This window comes from Artemia sp. Qi Xiang Cuo, chromosome 17 (assembly GCF_049724085.1).
Source record: "Artemia sp. Qi Xiang Cuo chromosome 17, ASM4972408v1, whole genome shotgun sequence".
NCBI lineage: Eukaryota > Metazoa > Arthropoda > Branchiopoda > Anostraca > Artemiidae > Artemia > Artemia sp. Qi Xiang Cuo.
In genome coordinates, this window is record NC_142810.1 from 10888323 (window position 1) to 10908146 (window position 19824).

A 19824-nucleotide genomic window follows, 5' to 3' on the forward strand; every position below is an offset into this window, starting at 1 on the left:
TTGCTGTGCTCCTTAGGACACAGTCCATTAAAAGTATCCATATAAACGTGGACAGACCACAACCTTACTAAACTCCTGTGAACCGTGAGATCGTAAAATTCGAGAATTTTTTTTAATGTTTCAGTAGTGTCACACCTCCTAGTTTTGAAGTGAGACTCTCGAAACAAACATTTCAAACCGCATGCCTAAGGAATACCTTCCAGAAAGCACTGAAATTTCACTAGAAATGTTCTTAGGGCTCTACAGTCCTATTTCCAGAACTTTAAACCGTTTTGCATCAATTTTCAAACAGGTTTTTGGCTACATTGACGAGCTTGTTGGCAAAAGTCACATAGCTGGTTAGCCTTTTCAATACGACACAAGTAGAAGGAAATATCTCAATAGAGGTCTACTTGTGTGTCACGCAGCAGGTGATCTGTCAGGTGTCTTCTCTGAAATTTGAGAACCTACAATTTTACATTCGGAGATGTGAGATTTGGACGAAGCAAATTTTGACGTTTTTTTTTTTAAATTTGACGATTTTGTAGTCAAACGCCGACTGGCAACCTTTTAAGCCAGTACGATGATGTGTATCATTACTTTTCTACTTGAGTGTCAGCAGGTGATCTTTAAGATATTTACTCTGAACTCTAACGTGCTGAAATCTGAAATTTCGATTAGCTGAAAACTGAAATCGGACATTTTTCTTAAAATTGACTGCTTGTTGGCAGACCATCTGGTTAGCCTCGAATATGACACCAGTACAACAACATATGTCAGCAGAAGGCTGCTGGTGAGTCATAGAAAAGGCGGTCTGTTGGATGTTTTTTTTGAAAACCCTTTTATAGTTTTTGCAGTCTTTCAAGCATATCTGATGAAATCCACCAAAGCAGTTTCTTCTATGATTGCTCTAGTTTATGCTTACTTCTGGCAGTCACATACTTTTTTTTTAGACTTACGGTATTCCATCAGAGTTCTCATCGAGTCTGATTTGATATTCAAAAGTAAGTCATGATTCCTAAGGAACTCTTTGATTTGGTCAATGGCCTTCTGGGTCAGGAACCTTCTTCTGCGTTCTGCAATGAGTATCTTATTTAAGTTGGCTATAGCATCATTGCTTGTAGTTTGCCCCAAAGATTATAGGCCATTTACATGAGTAGAAACTGGCACTAGTGTCAAGAAAAGAGCCACGCCATCTAGCATTTGGCGTTTCTTGGCCTTTTTCATTGTAATAATAAAGTAAAAATCATGTGATTAGGCAAAATTAGTCTAGTAATAAGTGTTTGGTCTGAAAAATAGAATTAAGAAGCTTGAAAAAATGCCAGCAAACGCCAAACGCTAGATGGCATTGCTGAGCTTTTTTCGACACCAGAGCCAGTTTCCAACAAGTTTCCCACAGTCTTTCGTTTCTCAGTCTAGAATCAGAACCCAGTCCATGCAGAAGATGTGTTCAGAGTATAATATGCCATAAATTTCGCACTCCTCCTTCGTGGGTTGGTAAGGTCTGCAAATTTGTTAGAAATATCCTTTTTATTTCTCTCGTTCAATACCCACTATTTACAATCCACAAGACCACGAGACTTTAAACTTAACAGCTAAGAACTTGTTTAACATATGAAGATTAGATCAGATTTATTACCAATACACTAAACATACCATAAATGCATAGTACTAATCCCCATGAAGGCTCTTTGGCCTGTAGAGAAAGAAGATTCACAAGTTAATTAAACACTATTGACACTGACTCAGAAAGAGAGCAAAAAATTATAGAGTAAAGAGCGTAATGAAAAGAACGTAAGAGAAAGAAAAAAAAAGAAAAAACGAGTAAAAAAATTAAAGAAATCAAAGACAGTAACAAAAAAAGGGTAACATAAAGAGAAAAATAAGAAAAAGAGATAATTTTTTTTTTTTTATCTAAAAAAATCAAATTTTTTAACCACCTAAATGAGTACACCTTTGAGGTGATCCAGATATTATGTTCCATACAGTATAGCTCGCAGTCACAGCCCTGAAATCTTACCAGACGGAAGGAGTAAAATGAGTTTACTCCATTTTACTCCATCAGTAATTTAAAGTTCTTTAATAATCAATAAAAAAAACTTTATCACAGAACTATTAAATTAATGACTCGCAGTGAGGTTAACTCGTGTGTGGTAAACTCAACAATAAATCAATAAAACTATATCCAAATACCAAAATAGAAAGATGACCCTTCAACTCTCCACATGGTAACACAAAACAAAACGGATTTGAAATAACCATGCTAACAAAAAATTCAATAAATTGGAAAAACAAATAACAAATGAAATGAGGAGCCTCCACCCCATAGTTCAGGTTAAATTAATAGCAACGAATTAATTGAATTTTTAAACTAATTTTATTATTAACCAGGGATTTATTCAAATCTACGAAACTAGAAAATTTATTCCCATAATATTTAATACTATGCCGTAGCGAAAAACGCGACCTCTCAGGTTCTATTAAAGGCTGACGAACTACAGAACTGCCAGGGGTCAAATAAGCATGTAAAATCTGAATATTATCCAGAAAAAAATATTATGCAAATAAAGGTGATACTTATTAATAGTTCAATCAGAGGTAATAGGCAATAGAGTACTAAAGGGCTCAGGGGGGTCACCATGGAGCTGAAAAATTACAACATGTACTCAGAGTACACAAGGATTCAAGATCAAATAACAGGATAGCTTATGAGCAATTGATTTTTGAATGAGGCTCCTACCTTCATGATAAATCTTAACAAGGGATTTAAAAAGAGAAAGAATTCCCATATATTATTATTAATTATTTATTTTTAATTTACTATTGATTATTATTAATACATATATAAATATTATTGGACAATGAGAAGCGTAAGATTGGATCAAAGAGTTTGTCAACCTATTTTCTATAGCTTGTTTGTATGCCTAAGTTCCTTTATTGGTTTCCTAAATTCTTTAATGTCATACTAATACAATAATTTTTTTTTTACATTTTACCAACAGGTAACAGTGGGGGGCTTAAGAATCGTTCTAATCTTTATAGAAAAACACCAAATGTTATAACGGTTCCTATTTTTCGTGATTTTTCGGGAAATTAGTAGATTTGCAATATTAGTTTTACAAAAAAAAAAACATGTGATTTGTCAATTTGATCGAAGTCTACTCAAAATACCTACTATTTACAGTACACTCTGCAGGAGATTTTGTAAAATTTTATTAAATTTAAGAGATATTTTGCTGTGGATTTAATTATTTTACTACATTTTTTTAAAAAGAAAGCTCCGTTAATTTACAAACCCTGTTTTGTATACTTACAATTTGTGATAAATAAGTTGCAGCAAAATTTAATATTGTTAAGGGAAATTTGTCAGGGAGGCAAAAAAAATTAAAGATTCATGTTGACAATGTTAAATGTCATCATGACATGTAATTTTTGGTGACATGACATGATGTCATGTAATTTTTTTTTTAATCACTGAAAAAAGTCTACAATTAACTTAGAGCCAACATTTTTTCCCCTTCTTCGAAAAAGAAGTATTCAAATCTAAGGTGTGCATATGGCAACCATGACGTACTAACACTACCACTGAAATATTTCGACCCCAACAAAGTATGAATTTAGATTCCTGTGCTTCTCATTTACTTTCTTTCACATGGTGAACTACCTCAGTGAAGAAGAAGAAATTATTCAGATTCATAATAGTTGACATTCATAAAGATGTAAAACTTTCAAAGCGTTTTGGAAATATTTGGGTTAAAGCTTACTAAATCCTGTGGCTGCGATGTGCCAACACTGTTTACACTGGCCTGTGATTGTACAACATCATCCTTTTCTTCTCCCAGGCGTCTTCTTTTTCTTAGAACTGCATTTGCCACAGCCATTGACTCAATAACAAAGGTCAGGGTGACATAGCTGAAAAACACAAAATCTAAATCAAACTCTGTTAGGTTTCCCTCCTAAAAAGTTATCTGCATTTTTTTATGTTAAAGGGTGAGCTTAAAATTCAAATCTGGCGAGGTAAAAAACCACAACGACATAAATAGGTCGTCACTTCCCTGAAATCCATTTTTTTTTAATTTGATGGTATAATAACTTCCAGAATATTGCCATTTGTAGAATATCTGATTTAAAATAAACCCTGAAATTTTTCAAATGCTCAAAAGCAATATTTTGAGCCTTTTAGTTTCTGCACTTTTACCGTAGCTTCGTGTACATAAGACTGAGGTTGTTTAGTTTTGCAGCAGAGTAAGAAGTGAAAAAGAACACAGAAGTTTTTACACAGGAAACATAGTTGCAAATGTTGCTTCACAACTGCAGCCCAAGGGTTAAAGTTGCTGCTATACTTCACAGGGCGTCAGCACAGGCCTACTAGTCTTTATAAGGGCAATGTGAAGACAGTGTGAACAGTAAAAACGATGACCAGGGGTAAAGGCCGGTTTTTTTCCTTCGGGAAAGGAATAACTCAAGAAAACCCAAAAAACTCAAGAATATTTGCGAAATGGAATATGCCACTTTTCGCCCATGAAACATAATCGTAAATACTGTTTGGCAGCTGCGGCCCATGTGTCACAGCTTTTGCAATTGACAGTACTTGTCTAGTTATTTGTTATTGTTTTGACACCAAATAGTTAATCTAAATTTTAGCTAAAAATTAGAAAAATATTTGACGCTTTTCTGGCAAAAATGTTAACTTTTTGAATCCTGCCAGTTTGACAATGTTGAGACTCAAATTATTGATTTGAGCAATTTTCCAGAATTCAAGTTTTGGTTGGCTTGACCAGCTCTTGTGGCTCATTTTTTGTTTGTTACTTTATTAAACTTCTTCTGCATAAAATTCGTGTTGACAAGTACTCCATTTTACTCTTCCTTTCCATTAATGGCGGTCGCGATATGATAAACCCTTCACCTTGTTCCCTGATGATAAGAATTTAGGACACCTCTCCCTCCCCCACAAAGTATGATCAGCTTCGAATCCTCAAAAGGTACTACTCTGACTTCCCACAAGATTGATTGAGGTCCAACAACCTTTCCTGGCGGATGGTATGAATCCAAGAACGAAAACCCCCTCCCTTCTTCGCAGCCACACAAGGAACATTTTTTTTAGGGAGGGGCGGGGAAACAATGAAAAAAATTATTTGGTAATTTGATTAAGAAGGCCCTGAAATTTGGAAAATTTGCAATTTGTGGGGAAGTCGCAAGACCCCCTCCTGCGTTCGTCCCTGCATTCCTCATAGAGGTCATTAACACTCAAAAGGGTTTCAATATTAGAAACAAAATTTTTACAAAAAGCAACACGCTGGAACTTGGGATTTAATTTAACATTAAAGGAAAATAAGATGTAAAAAGAAAAAAAACATATAAAACAAGAAAATGTACAGTTTAAGATGAAAAACAAAGAGAATCAGAAAGAAAGAAGATGAGAATGAGGATCCAAAATGTCAAGGAAAGAAAGAAAACTGATAAGAGAAAACAGTTTTCTGTCAGACAGCAGAAAGCACGGATATTACAGGGTTAATACTAGTCATTGCATTAGACCAAAAGAACGACCAAGGAACATATAAGAGTTGACCATGCCTACACCTTTTGGGCCAGCAGAACCCTAAAAACTGTGTCAGAAACTCGTAAAATACAGCTATCATATAAAAAAGGAACATCATAACAGCTCTTGATCCTTTCAAAAAAAAGTAACCAGACCGTGCCTCCATGTTCCAGGCCTTCAGATCGTTGAAAACGATCTGAAGGCCTGAACAAATATGTCTTAAAAAAGGCTTCAATTTAAGAATAATCTTAAAATAGGGTGATTTATGTACTCAGAAAAATTTCAGTAAAAAAAAAAAAAAAAAAAAAAAAAAAAAAAAAAAAAAAAAAAAAAAAAAACTGCCATGTTATTGTTAGGCTATGTCAGGTTTTGAGCCAGTAAAAGAATGCAAAAATGGATGATTGTCAAAATACAAATTTTTGAATCTCACTTTTCTTTCCATGAAAAATGTCAGTTAATTATAAAAAGAGATTTCTGGGAATTAAAAGAAAAGAATTGAAAGCCGTCAAACATGAATTTAAGTGAAATAAAAAGTATAACACTGAAATTAAATTTTTAAGAAGCCTTTGCTGGGCCTTTGCATATACCAACAATAAGATCCGATTTTTATCCTATTGTTGCGTGTCATTTGACATAGAAAACCCTTCCCAATTCGGCTCGAGAATGCCACTCGTTTGGCATATGAATTTTTGTTTCCATATAAAGTCCCGCCATCTAGAAACATCCTAACAAAAGAAACATCCTAACAGCTCTTGATCCTTTCAAAAAAAGTAACCTGACCATGCCTCCATGTTCCAGGCCTTCAGATCGTTGAAAACTGTGTTAGAAACTCATAAAATGCCACTGCGTTAGAACAAAGGAACATCCTAACGGCTCTTAGTCATTCAGATGTTGTAAGACTTCTCCAAAGTTTCGTATAATTTCATTGTGTTAGACTGCAAATCTTAAACATACAAATTCCTCTTGGTCCTTCCAAAGAAAAAGTAACCTGACCATGCCTCCATGTTCCAGGCCTTCAGATCGTTGAAAACTGTGTTAGAAACTCATAAAATGCCACTGCGTTAGAACAAAGGAACATCCTAACGGCTCTTAGTCATTCAGATGTTGTAAGACTTCTCCAAAGTTTCGTATAATTTCATTGTGTTAGACTGCAAATCTTAAACATACCAATTCCTCTTGGTCCTTCCAAAGAAAAAGTAACCTGACCATGCCTCCATGTTCCAGGCCTTCAGATCGTTGAAAACTGTGTCAGAAACTCGTAAAATACTGCTATCATAGACAAAAGGAACATCATAACAGCTCTTGATCCTTTCAAAAAAAAGTAACCTGACCATGCCTCCATGTTCCAGGCCTTCATAACGTTTAAAACTTTGTCAGAAACTCGTAAAATACTGCTATCATAGACAAAATGAACACCATAAAAGCTATTGTTCAATTCAAAAAAATGTAACATTACCATGCCTCAATTTTCAAGGCCTTCAGATCGTTGAAAACTGTGTCAGAAACTCGTAAAATACTGCTATCATAGACAAAAGAAACATCATAACAGCTCTTGATCCTTTCAAAAAAGTAACCTGACCATGCCTCCATGTTCCAGGCCTTCAGATCGTTGAAAACTGTGTCATAAACTAGTAACATACTTCTATCATATAAAAAATTAAAATCATTACCTCAATTTTTACTTTCAAAAAAAAGTAACATTACCATGCCTCCATGTTCCAGGCCTTCAGATCGTTGAAAACTGTGTCAGACGCACGTAAAATACTGCTATCATAGACAAAAGGAACATCATAACAGCTCTTGATCCATTCAAAAAAAAGTAACCTGACCATGCCTCCATGTTCCAGGCCTTCAGATCGTTGAAAACTGTGTCAGAAACTCGTAAAATACTGCTATCATAGACAAAAGAAACATCCTAACAGCTCTTGATCCTTTCAAAAAAGTAACCTGACCATGCCTCCATGTTCCAGGCCTTCAGATCGTTGAAAACTGTGTCAGAAACTCGTAAAATACTGCTATCATAGACAAAAGGAACACCATTACAGCTCTTGATCCATTCAAAAAAAATTAACATGACCATGCATCCATGTTCCAGGCCTTCAGATCGTTGAAAACCGTGTCAGAAACTCGTAAAAAACTGCTATCATAGACAAAAGAAACAACCTAAAAGCTCTTGATCATTTCAAAAAAAGTAAACTGACCATGCCTCCATGTTCCAGGCCTTCAGATCGTTGAAAACTGTGTCAGAAACTCGTAAAATACTGCTATCATAGACAAAAGAAACATCCTAACAGCTCTTGATCCTTTCAAAAAAATTAACCTTACCATGCATCCAAGTTCCAGGCCTACAGATCGTTGAAAACTGTGTCAGACACTATTTAACTACATATATAACAGACAAAAGTAAAAACCGCAAAGCTCTTTATACTTTCAAAAAAAAATAAAAATTACAAGGCCTCCATGTTCCAGGCATTCATATCTTTTAAAACTTTGTCAGACACTCGTAAAATAATGATATCATAGACAAAAGGAACATCATAACAGCTCTTGATCCTTTCAAAAAAGTAACCTGACCATGCCTCCATGTTCCAGGCCTTCAGATCGTTGAAAACTGTGTCAGAAACTCGTAAAATACTGCTATCATAGACAAAAGAAACATCCTAACAGCTCTTGATCCTTTCAAAAAAGTAACCTGACCATGCCTCCATGTTCCAGGCCTTCAGATCGTTGAAAACTGTGTCAGAAACTCGTAAAATACTGCGATCATAGACAAAATGAACACCAGTACCGCTCTTGATCCATTCAAAAAAAAGTAACATGACCGTGCCTCCATGTTCAGGGCCTTCAGATCGTTGAAAACCGTGTCAGAAACTCGTAAAATACTGCTATCATAGACCAAAGAAACATCCTAACAGCTCCTGATCCTTTCAAAAAAAGTAACCTGACCATGCCTCCATGTTCCAGGCCTTCAGATCGTTGAAACTTTTTTTGAAAGGATCAAGAGCTGTTAGGATGTTTCTTTTGTCTATGATAGCAGTATTTTACGAGTTTCTGACACAGTTTTCAACGATCTGAAGGCCTGGAACATGGAGGCATGGTCAGGTTACTTTTTTGAAAGGATCAAGAGCTGTTAGGATGTTTCTTTTGTCTATGATAGCAGTATTTTACGAGTTTCTGACACAGTTTTCAACGATCTGAAGGCCTGGAACATGGAGGCATGGTCAGGTTACTTTTTTGAAAGGATCAAGAGCTGTTAGGATGTTTCTTTGTCTATGATAGCAGTATTTTACGAGTTTCTGACACAGTTTTCAACGATCTGAAGGCCTGGAACATGGAGGCATGGTCAGGTTACTTTTTTGAAAGGATCAAGAGCTGTTAGGATGTTTCTTTTGTCTATGATAGCAGTATTTTACGAGTTTCTGACACAGTTTTCAACGATCTGAAGGCCTGGAACATGGAGGCATGGTCAGGTTACTTTTTTGAAAGGATCAAGAGCTGTTAGGATGTTTCTTTTGTCTATGATAGCAGTATTTGACGAGTTTCTGACACAGTTTTCAACGATCTGAAGGCCTTGAACATGGATGCACTGTCATGTTACTTTTTTTTGAAAGTATCAAGAGCTGTAATGATGTTCATTTTGTCTATGATAGAAGTATTTTACTAGTTTCTGACACAGTTTTCCACGATCTGAAGGCCTGGAACATGGAGGCATGGTCAGGTTACTTTTTTGAAAGGATCAAGAGCTGTTAGAATGTTTCTTTTGTCTATGATAGCAGTATTTTACGAGTTTCTGACACTGTTTTCAACGATCTGAAGGCCTGGAACATGGAGGCACGGTAATGTTACTTTTTTTTGAAAGGATCAAGAGCGGTTATGATGTTCGTTTTGTCTATGATAGCAGTATTTTACGAGTTTCTGTCACAGTTTTCAACGATCTGAAGGCCTGGAACATGGAGGCATGGTCAGGTTACTTTATATTGAAAGGATCAAGAGCTGTTATGATGTTCCTTTTGTCTATGATAGCAGTATTTTACGAGTTTCTGACACAGTTTTCAACGATCTGAAGGCCTGGAACATGGAGGCATGGTCAGGTTACTTTTTGAAAGGATCAAGAGCTGTTAGGGTGTTTCTTTTGTCTATGATAGCAGTATTTTACGAGTTTCTGACACAGTTTTCAACGATCTGAAGGCCTGGAACATGGAGGCATGGTCAGGTTACTTTTTTTTGAAAGGATCAAGAGCTGTTATGATGTTCATTTTGTCTATGATAGCAGTATTTTACGAGTTTCTGACACAGTTTTCAACGATCTGAAGGCCTTGAACATTGATGCACGGTGATGTTACTTTTTTTTGAAATGATCAAGAGCTGTTATGATTTTCATTTTGTATATGATAGAATTATATTACTAGTTTCTGACACAGTTTTCTACGATCTGAAGGCCTGGAACAGGGAGGCATGGTCAGGTTACTTTTTTGAAAGGATCAAGAGCTGTTAGGATGTTTCTTTTGTCTATGATAGCAGTATTTTACGAGTTTCTGACACAGTTTTCAACGATCTGAAGGCCTGGAACATGGAGGCATGGTCAGGTTACTTTTTTGAAAGGATCAAGAGCTGTTATGATGTTCCTTTTGTCTATGATAGCAGTATTTTACGAGTTTCTGACACAGTTTTCAACGATCTGAAGGCCTGGAACATGGAGGCATGGTCAGGTTACTTTTTTGAAAGGATCAAGAGCTGTTATGATGTTTCTTTTGTCTATGATAGCAGTATTTTACGAGTTTCTGACACAGTTTTCAACGATCTGAAGGCCTGGAACATGGAGGCATGGTCAGGTTACTTTTTTTTGAAAGTATAAATAGATGTTATGATGTTCCTTTTGTCTTTGATATCAGTATTTTACGAGTTTCGGACACAGTTTTCAACGATCTGAAGGCCTGGAACATGGAGGCATGGTCAGGTTACTTTTTTTTGAAAGGATCAAGAGCTGTTATGATGTTCCTTTTGTCTATGATAGCAGTATTTTACGAGTTTCTGACACAGTTTTCAACGATCTGAAGGCCTGGAACATGGAGGCATGGTCAGGTTACTTTTTCTTGATAGCAGTATACTGCTATCATAGACAAAAGAAACATACTAACAGCTCTTGATCCTTTCAAAAAAAAGTAACCTGACCATGCCTCCATGTTCCAGGCCTTCAGATCGTTGAAAACTGTGTCAGAAACTCGTAAAATACTGCTATCATAGACAAAAGAAACATCCTAACAGCTCTTGATCCTTTCAAAAAAGTAACCTGACCATGCCTCCATGTTCCAGGCCTTCAGATCGTTGAAAACTGTGTCAGAAACTCGTAAAATACTGCTATCATAGACAAAAGAAACATCCTAACAGCTCTTGATCCTTTCAAAAAAAGTAACCTGACCATGCCTCCATGTTCCAGGCCTTCAGATCGTTGAAAACTGTGTCAGAAACTCGTAAAATATTGCTATCATAGACAAAAGAAACATCCTAACAGCTCTTGATCCTTTCAAAAAAAGTAACCTGACCAAGCCTCCATGTTCCAGGCCTTCAGATCGTGGAAAACTGTGTCAGACACTCGTTAAATACTGCTATCATAGACAAAAGAAACATCCTAACTCCTCTTGATCCTTTCAAAAAAAGTAACCTGACCATGCCTCCATGTTCCAGGCCTTCAGATCGTTGAAAACTGTGTCAGAAACTCGTAAAATATTGCTATCATAGACAAAAGAAACATCCTAACAGCTCCTGATCCTTTCAAAAAAAGTAACCTGACCAAGCCTCCATGTTCCAGGCCTTCAGATCGTTGAAAACTGTGTCAGACACTCGTAAAATACTGCTATCATAGACAAAAGAAACATCCTAACAGCTCTTGATCATTTCAAAAAAAGTAACCTGACCATTCCTCCATGTTCCAGGCCTTCAGATAGTTTAAAACTGTGTCAGAAACTCGTTATATACTGCTATCATAGACAAAATTAAAATACTTACATCTATTGATCAATTAAAAAAAAAGAAACATGACCATCCCTCGATGTTCAGGGCCTACAGATCGTTTAAAACTGTGACAGAAACTCGTAAAATACTGCTATCATAGACAAAAGTAACATCATAACAGGTCTTGATCCTTTCAAAAAAAGTAACCTGACCATGCCTCCATGTTCCAGGCCATCAGATCGTTGAAAACTGTGTCAGAAACTCGTAAAATCCTGCTATCATAGACAAAAGAAACATCCTAACAGCTCTTGATCCTTTCAAAAAAAGTAACCTGACCATGCCTCCATGTTCCAGGCCTTCAGATCGTTGAAAACTGTGTCAGAAACTCGTAAAATACTGCTATCATAGACAAAAGAAACATCCTAACAGCTCTTGATCCTTTCAAAAAAGTAACCTGACCATGCCTCCATGTTCCAGGCCTTCAGATCGTTGAAAACTGTGTCAGAAACTCGTAAAATACTGCTATCATAGACAAAAGAAACATCCTAACAGCTCTTGATCCTTTCAAAAAAGTAACCTGACCATGCCTCCATGTTCCAGGCCTTCAGATCGTGGAAAACTGTGTCAGAAACTAGTAAAATACTGCTATCATAGACAAAAGGAACATCATAACAGCTCTTGATCCATTCAAAAAAAAGTAACATGACCGTGCCTCAATGTACAAGGACTTCATATCGATGAAATCTGTGTCAGAATCTCGTAAGATACTGCTCACATCGACAAAAGGAACATCCTAACAGCTCTTGATACTTTCAAAAAAAAGTAACCTGACCATGCCTCCATGTTCCAGGCCTTCAGATCGTTGAAAACTGTGTCAGAAACTCGTAAAATACTGCTATCATAGACAAAAGAAACATCCTAACAGCTCTTGATCCTTTCAAAAAAAGTAACCTGACCATGCCTCCATGTTCCAGGCCTTCAGATCGTTGAAAACTGTGTCAGAAACTCGTAAAATACTGCTATCATAGACAAAAGAAACATCCTAACAGCTCTTGATCCTTTCAAAAAAGTAACCTGACCATGCCTCCATGTTCCAGGCCTTCAGATCGTTGAAAACTGTGTCAGAAACTCGTAAAATACTGCTATAATTGACAAACGATACCTCATAACAGAACTTGAACATTTCAAAAAAAAGATAACAGTAAATGACTCCATGTTCCATGCCTTCAGATCGTTGAAAACTGTGTCAGAAACTCGTAAAATACTGCTATCATAGACAAAAGAAACAACATAACAGCTCTTGATCCTTTCAAAAAAAGTAACCTGACCATGCCACCATGTTCCAGGCCTTCAGATCGATGAAAACTGAGTCAGACACACGTACACTACTGCTCTCATAGACAAAAGAAACATCCTAACAGCTCTTGATCCTTTCAAAAAAAGTAACCTGACCATGCCTCCATGTTCCAGGCCTTCAGATCGTTGAAAACTGTGTCAGAAACTCGGAAAATACTGCTATCATAGACAAAAGAACCAACCTAAAAGCACGTGATCCTTTCAAAAAAAAGTAACCTGACCATGCCTCAATGTTCCAGGCCTTCAGATCGTTGAAAACTGTGTCAGAAACTCGTAAAATACTGCTATCATAGACAAAAGAAACATCCTAACAGCTCTTGATCCTTTCAAAAAAAGTTACCTGACCATGCCTCCATGTTCCAGGCCTTCAGATCGTTGAAAACTGTGTCAGAAACTCGTAAAAGACTTCTATCATATACAAAAGACACATCCTAACAGCTCTTGATCCTTTCAAAAAAAAGTAACCTGACCATGCCTCCATGTTCCAGGCCTTCAGATCGTTGAAAACTGTGTCAGAAACTCGTAAAATACTGCTATCATAGACAAAAGAAACATCCTAACAGCTCTTGATCCTTTCAAAAAAAGTAACCTGACCATGCCTCCAAGATCCAGCCCTTCAGATCGTTGAAAACTGTGTAACAAACTCGTAAAATACTGCTATCATAGAAAAAAGAAACATCCTAACAGCTCTTGATCCTTTCAAAAAAAGTAACCTGACCATGCCTCCATGTTCCAGGCCTTCAGATCGTTGAAAACTGTGTCAGAAACTCGTAAAATACTGCTATCATAGACAAAAGAAACATCCTAACAGCTCTTGATCCTTTCAAAAAAGTAACCTGACCATGCCTCCATGTTCCAGGCCTTCAGATCGTTGAAAACTGTGTCAGAAACTCGTAAAATACTGCTATCATAGACAAAAGAAACATCCTAACAGCTCTTGATCCTTTCAAAAAAAGTAACCTGACCATGCCTCCCGGTTCACGGCCGTCTGATCGTTGAAAACTGTGTCAGAAACTCGTAAAATACTGCTATCATAGACAAAAGAAACATCCTAACAGCTCTTGATCCTTTCAAAAAAAGTAACCTGACCATGCCTCCATGTTCCAGGCCTTCAGATCGTTGAAAACTGTGTCAGAAACTCGTAAAATAATGCTATCATAGACAAAAGAAACATCATAACAGCTCTTTATACTTTCAAAAAAAAGTAACCTGACCATGCCTCCATGTTCCAGGCCTTCAGATCGTTGAAAACTGTGTCAGAAACTCGTAAAATACTGCTATCATAGACAAAAGTAACATCCTAACAGCTCTTGATCCTTTCAAAAAAAAGTTACCTGACCATGCCTCCATGTTCCAGGCCTTCAGATCGTTGAAAACTGTGTCAGAAACTCGTAAAATACTGCTATCATAGACAAAAGAAACACCCTAACAGCTCTTGATCCTTTCAAAAAAAGTAACCTGACCATGCCTCCATGTTCCAGGCCTTCAGATCGTGGAAAACTGTGTCAGAAACTCGTAAAATAATGCTATCATAGACAAAAGGAACCTCCTAACAGCTCTTGATCCTTTCAAAAAAAAGTAACCTGACCATGCCTCCATGTTCCAGGCCTTCAGATCGTTGAAAACTGTGTCAGAAACTCGTAAAATACTGCTATCATAGACAAAAGAAACATCCTAACAGCTATTGATCCTTTAAAAAAAAGTAACCTGACCATGCCTCCATGTTCCAGGCCTTCAGATCGTATAAAACTGTGTCAGAAACTCGTAAAATAAGTCTCTCATAGACAAAATTAACATCCTTAAATCTATTTATCCATTAAAAAAAATGTAACATGACAATGCCTCCATGTTCAAGGCCTTCAGATCGTTGAAAAACGTGTCAGAAACTCTTAAAATACTGCTATCATAGACAAAAGAAACACCCTAACAGGTCTTGATCCATTCAAAAAAAAGTAACCTGACCATGCCTCCATGTTCCAGGCCTTCAGATCGTTGAAAACTGTGTCAGAAACTCGTAAAATACTGCTATCATAGACAAAAGAAACATCCTAACAGCTCTTGATCCTTTCAATAAAAGTAACCTGACCATGCCTCCAAGTTCAAGTCATTAATATCTTTTAAAACTGTGTCAGAAACTCGTAAAATACTGCTATCATAGACAAAAGAAACATCCTAACAGCTCTTGATCCTTTCAAAAAAAGTAACCTGACCATGCCTCCATGTTCCAGGCCTTCAGATCGTTGAAAACTGTGTCAGACACTCGTAAAAGCCTGCTATCAGAGACAATAGAAACATCCTAACAGCTCTTGATCCTTTCAAAAAAAGTAACCTGACCATGCCTCCATGTTCCAGGCCTTCAGATCGTTGAAAACTGTGTCAGAAACTCGTAAAATACTGCTATCATAGACAAAAGAAACATCCTAACAGCTCTTGATCCTTTCAAAAAAGTAACCTGACCATGCCTCCATGTTCCAGGCCTTCAGATCGTTGAAAACTGTGTCAGAAACTCGTAAAATACTGCTATCATAGACAAAAGAAACAAACTAACAGCTCTTGATCCTTTCAAAAAAAGTAACCTGACCTTGCCTCCATGTTCCAGGCCTTCAGATCGTAGAAAACTGTGTCAGAAACTCGTCAAATACTGCTATCATAGACAAAAGGAACATCATAACAGCTCTTGATCCTGTCAAAAAAAGTAACCTGACCATGCCTCCATGTTCCAGGCCTTCAGATCGTTGAAAACTGTGTCAGAAACTCGTAAAATACTGCTATCATAGACAACAGAAACATCCTAACAGCTCTTGATCCTTTCAAAAAAAGTAACCTGACCAAGCCTCCATGTTCCAGGCCTTCAGATCGTTGAAAACTGTGTCAGAAACTCGTAAAATATTGCTATCATAGACAAAAGAAACATCCTAACAGCTCTTGATCCTTTCAAAAAAAGTAACCTGACCAAGCCACCAAGTTCCAGGCCTTCAGATCGTTGAAAACTGTGTCAGAAACTCGTAAAATACTTCTATCATAGACAAAATTAAAATCCTAACAGATCTTGATCCTTTAAAAAAAAGTAACCTGACCATGCCTCCATGTTCCAGGCCTTCAGATCGTTGAAAACTGTGTCAGAAACTCGTAAAATACTGCTATCATAGACAAAAGAAACATCCTAACAGCTCTTGATCCTTTCAAAAAAAGTTACCTGACCATGCCTCCATGTTCCAGGCCTTCAGATCGTTGAAAACTGTGTCAGAAACTCGTAAAATACTGCTATCATAGACAAAAGAAACATCCTAACAGCTCTTGATCCTTTCAAAAAAGTAACCTGACCATGCCTCCATGTTCCAGGCCTTCAGATCGTTGAAAACTGTGTCAGAAACTCGTAAAATACTGCTATCATAGACAAAAGAAACATCCTAACAGCTCTTGATCCTTTCAAAAAAAGTAACCTGACCATGCCTCCATGTTCCAGGCCTTCAGATCGTTGAAAACTGTGTCAGAAACTCGTAAAATACTGCTATCATAGACAAAAGAAACACCCTAACAGATCTTTATCCTTTAAAAAAAAGTTACCTGACCATGCCTCCATGTTCCAGGCCTTCAGATCGTTGAAAACTGTGTCAGAAACTCTTAAAATACTTCTATCATAGAAAAAAGGAACATCATTACATCTCTTGATCCTTTCAAAAAAAGTAACCTGACCATGCCTCCATGTTCCAGGCCTTCAGATCGTTGAAAACTGTGTCAGAAACTCGTAAAATACTGCTATCATATACAAAAGTAACATCCTAACAGCTCTTGATCCTTTCAAAAAAAGTAACCTGACCATGCCTCCATGTTCCAGGCCTTCAGATCGTAGAAAACTGTGTCAGAAACTCGTAAAATACTGCTATCATAGACAAAAGGAACATCCTAACAGCTCTTGATCCTTTCAAAAAAAGTAACCTGACCATGCCTCCATGTTCCAGGCCTTCAGATCGTTGAAAACTGTGTCAGAAACTCGTAAAATACTGCTATCATAGACAAAAGAAACATCCTAACAGCTCTTGATCCTTTCAAAAAAAAGTAACCTGACCATGCCTCCATGTTCCAGGCCTTCAGATCGTTGAAAACTGTGTCAGAAACTCGTAAAATACTGCTATCATAGACAAAAGAAACATCCTAACAGCTCTTGATCCTTTCAAAAAAAGTAACCTGACCATGCCTCCATGTTCCAGGCCTTCAGATCGTTGAAAACTGTGTCAGAAACTCGTAAAATACTGCTATCATAGACAAACGAAACATCCTAACAGCTCTTGATCATTTCAATAAAAGTAACCTGACCATGCCTCCATGTTCCAGGCCTTCAGATCGTTGAAAACTGTGTCAGAAACTCGTAAAATACTGCTATCATAGACAAAATAAACATCCTACAAGATCTTGATCCTTTCAAAAAAAGTAACCTGACCATGCCTCCATGTTCCAGGCCTTCAGATCGTTGAAAACTGTGTCAGAAACTCGTAAAATACTGATATCATAGACAAAAGAAACATCCTAACAGCTCTTTATCCTTTAAAAAAAAAGTAACCTGACCATGCCTCCATGTTCCAGGCCTTCAGATCGTTGAAAACTGTGTCAGAAACTCGTAAAATACTGCTATCATAGACAAAAGTAACATCCTAACAGCTCTTGATACTTTCATAAAAATTAACCTGAACAGGCCTCCATGTTCAAGGCCTTCAGATCGTTGAAAACTGTGTCAGAAACTCGTAAAATACTGCTATCATAGACAAAAGAAACATCCTAACAGCTCTTGATCCTTTCAAAAAAAAGTAACCTGACCATGCCTCCATGTTCCAGGCCTTCAGATCGTTTAAAACTGTGTCAGAAAAACGTAAAATACTGATAAAATATAAAAATTAAAATTACTAACCGATCTTTTAAATTTAAAAAAAAGTTACCTGACCGTTCCTCCATGTTCCATGCCTTCATATCGTTGAAAACTGTGTCAGAAACTCGTAAAATACTGCAATCATAGAAAAAAGGAACACCATTACATCTCTTTATCCTTTCAAAAAAAAGTAACAAGACAATGCATCCATGTTCCAGGCCTTCAGATCGTTGAAAACTGTGTCAGAAACTCGTAAAATACTGCTATCATAGACAAAAGAAACAACATAACAGCTCTTGATCCTTTCAAAAAAAGTAACCTGACCATGCCTCCATGTTCCAGGACTTCAGATCGTTGAAAACTGTGTCAGAAACTCTTAAAATTCTGCTATAATATAAAAAAGGAACAACATAACAGATCTTTATAAATTCAAAAAAAAGTAACCTGACCATGCCTCCATGTTCCAGGCCTTCAGATCGTTGAAAACTGTGTCAGAAACTCGTAAAATACTGCTATCATAGACAAAAGGAACATCCTAACAGCTCTTGATCCTTTCAAAAAAAAGTTACCTGACCATGCCTCCATGTTCCAGGCCATCAGATCGTTGAAAAATGTGTCAGAAACTCGTAAAATACTTCCATCATATAAAAAATAAAAATACAAAAATAACAGTATAATTTCAAAAAAAAGAAACCTGACAGTGACTCCATGTTCCAGGCTTTCAGATCGTAGAAAACTGTGTCAGAAACTCGTAAAATACTGCTATCAGAGACAAAAGGAACACCATTACAGCTATTGATACATTCAAAAAAAAGAAACCTTACAGTGCATCCATGTTCAAGGCCTACAGATCGTTGAAAACTGTGTCAGAAACTCGTAAAATACTGCTATCATAGACAAAAGTAACATCATAACAGCTATTTATACATTCAAAAAAAAGTAAACTGACGATGCCTCCATGTTCCAGGCCTTCAGATCGTTTAAAACTGTGTCAGAAACGAGTAAAATACTTCGATCATAGACAAAAGGAACATCATAACAGCAATTGTTCCTTTAAAAAAAAAGTAACCTGACCATGCCTCCATGTTCCAGGCCTTCAGATCGTTGAAAACCGTGTCAGAAACTCGTAAAATACTGCTCTCAAAGACAAAAGTAACAACATCACAGCTCTTTATACATTCAAAAAAAAGTAACATGACCATCCATCCATGTTCCAGGCCTTCAGATCGTTGAAAACTGTGTCAGAAACTCGTAAAATACTGCTATCATAGACAAAAGTAACATCATAACATCTCTTTATCCTTTCAAAAAAAAGTAACCTGACCATGCCTCCATGTTCCAGGCCTTCAGATCGTTGAAAACTGTGTCAGAAACTCGTAAAATACTTCTATCATAGACAAAAGAAACATCCTAACAGGTCTTGATACTTTCAAAAAAAAGTTACCTGACCATGCCTCCATGTTCCAGGCCTTCAGATCGTTGAAAACTGTGTCAGAAACTCGTAAAATACTGCTATCATAGACAAAAGAAACATACTAACAGCTCTTGATCCTTTCAAAAAAAGTAACCTGACCATGCGTCCATGTTCCAGGCCTTCAGATCGGTGAAAACTGTGTCATAAACTCGTAAAATACTGCTATCATAGACAAAAGAAACATCATAACAGCTCTTGATCCTTTCAAAAAAAAGTAACCTGACCATGCCTCCATTTTCCAGGCCTTCAGATCGTTGAAAACTGTGTCAGAAACTCTTACAATACTGCTATCATAGACAAAAGAAACATCCTAACAGCTCTTGATCCTTTCACAAAAAGTAACCTGACCATGCCTCCATGTTCCAGGCCTTCAGATCGTTGAATACTGTGTCAGAAACTCGTAAAATACTGCTATCATAGACAAAAGAAACATCCTAACAGCTCTTGATCCTGTCAAAAAAAGTTACCTGACCATGCCTCCATGTTCCAGGCCTTCAGATCGTTGAAAAATTTGTCAGAAACTCGTAAAATACTTCTATCATAGACAAAAGTAACATCATAACAGCTCTTGATCCTTTCAAAAAAAAGTAACCTGACCATGCCTCCATGTTCCAGGCCTTCAGATCGTTGAAAACTGTGTCAGAAACTCGTAAAATACTG

At 36.9% G+C, this 19824-nt stretch overlaps 1 protein-coding gene across 2 annotated transcripts in view; it reads right to left on the reverse strand.

Annotated features, from left to right (window-relative positions):
* Positions 1 to 19824, reverse strand: part of LOC148941882 (putative sodium-coupled neutral amino acid transporter 12) — a 68161-nt gene that overhangs the window by 32329 nt on the left and 16008 nt on the right. For both annotated transcript variants that reach the window (XM_089103730.1, XM_089103731.1), the window contains exon 3: positions 3744 to 3891. In XM_089103730.1, coding sequence (XP_088959856.1) covers positions 3744 to 3891 — 148 coding nt within the window. The remainder of the gene's footprint in view (positions 1 to 3743; positions 3892 to 19824) is intronic.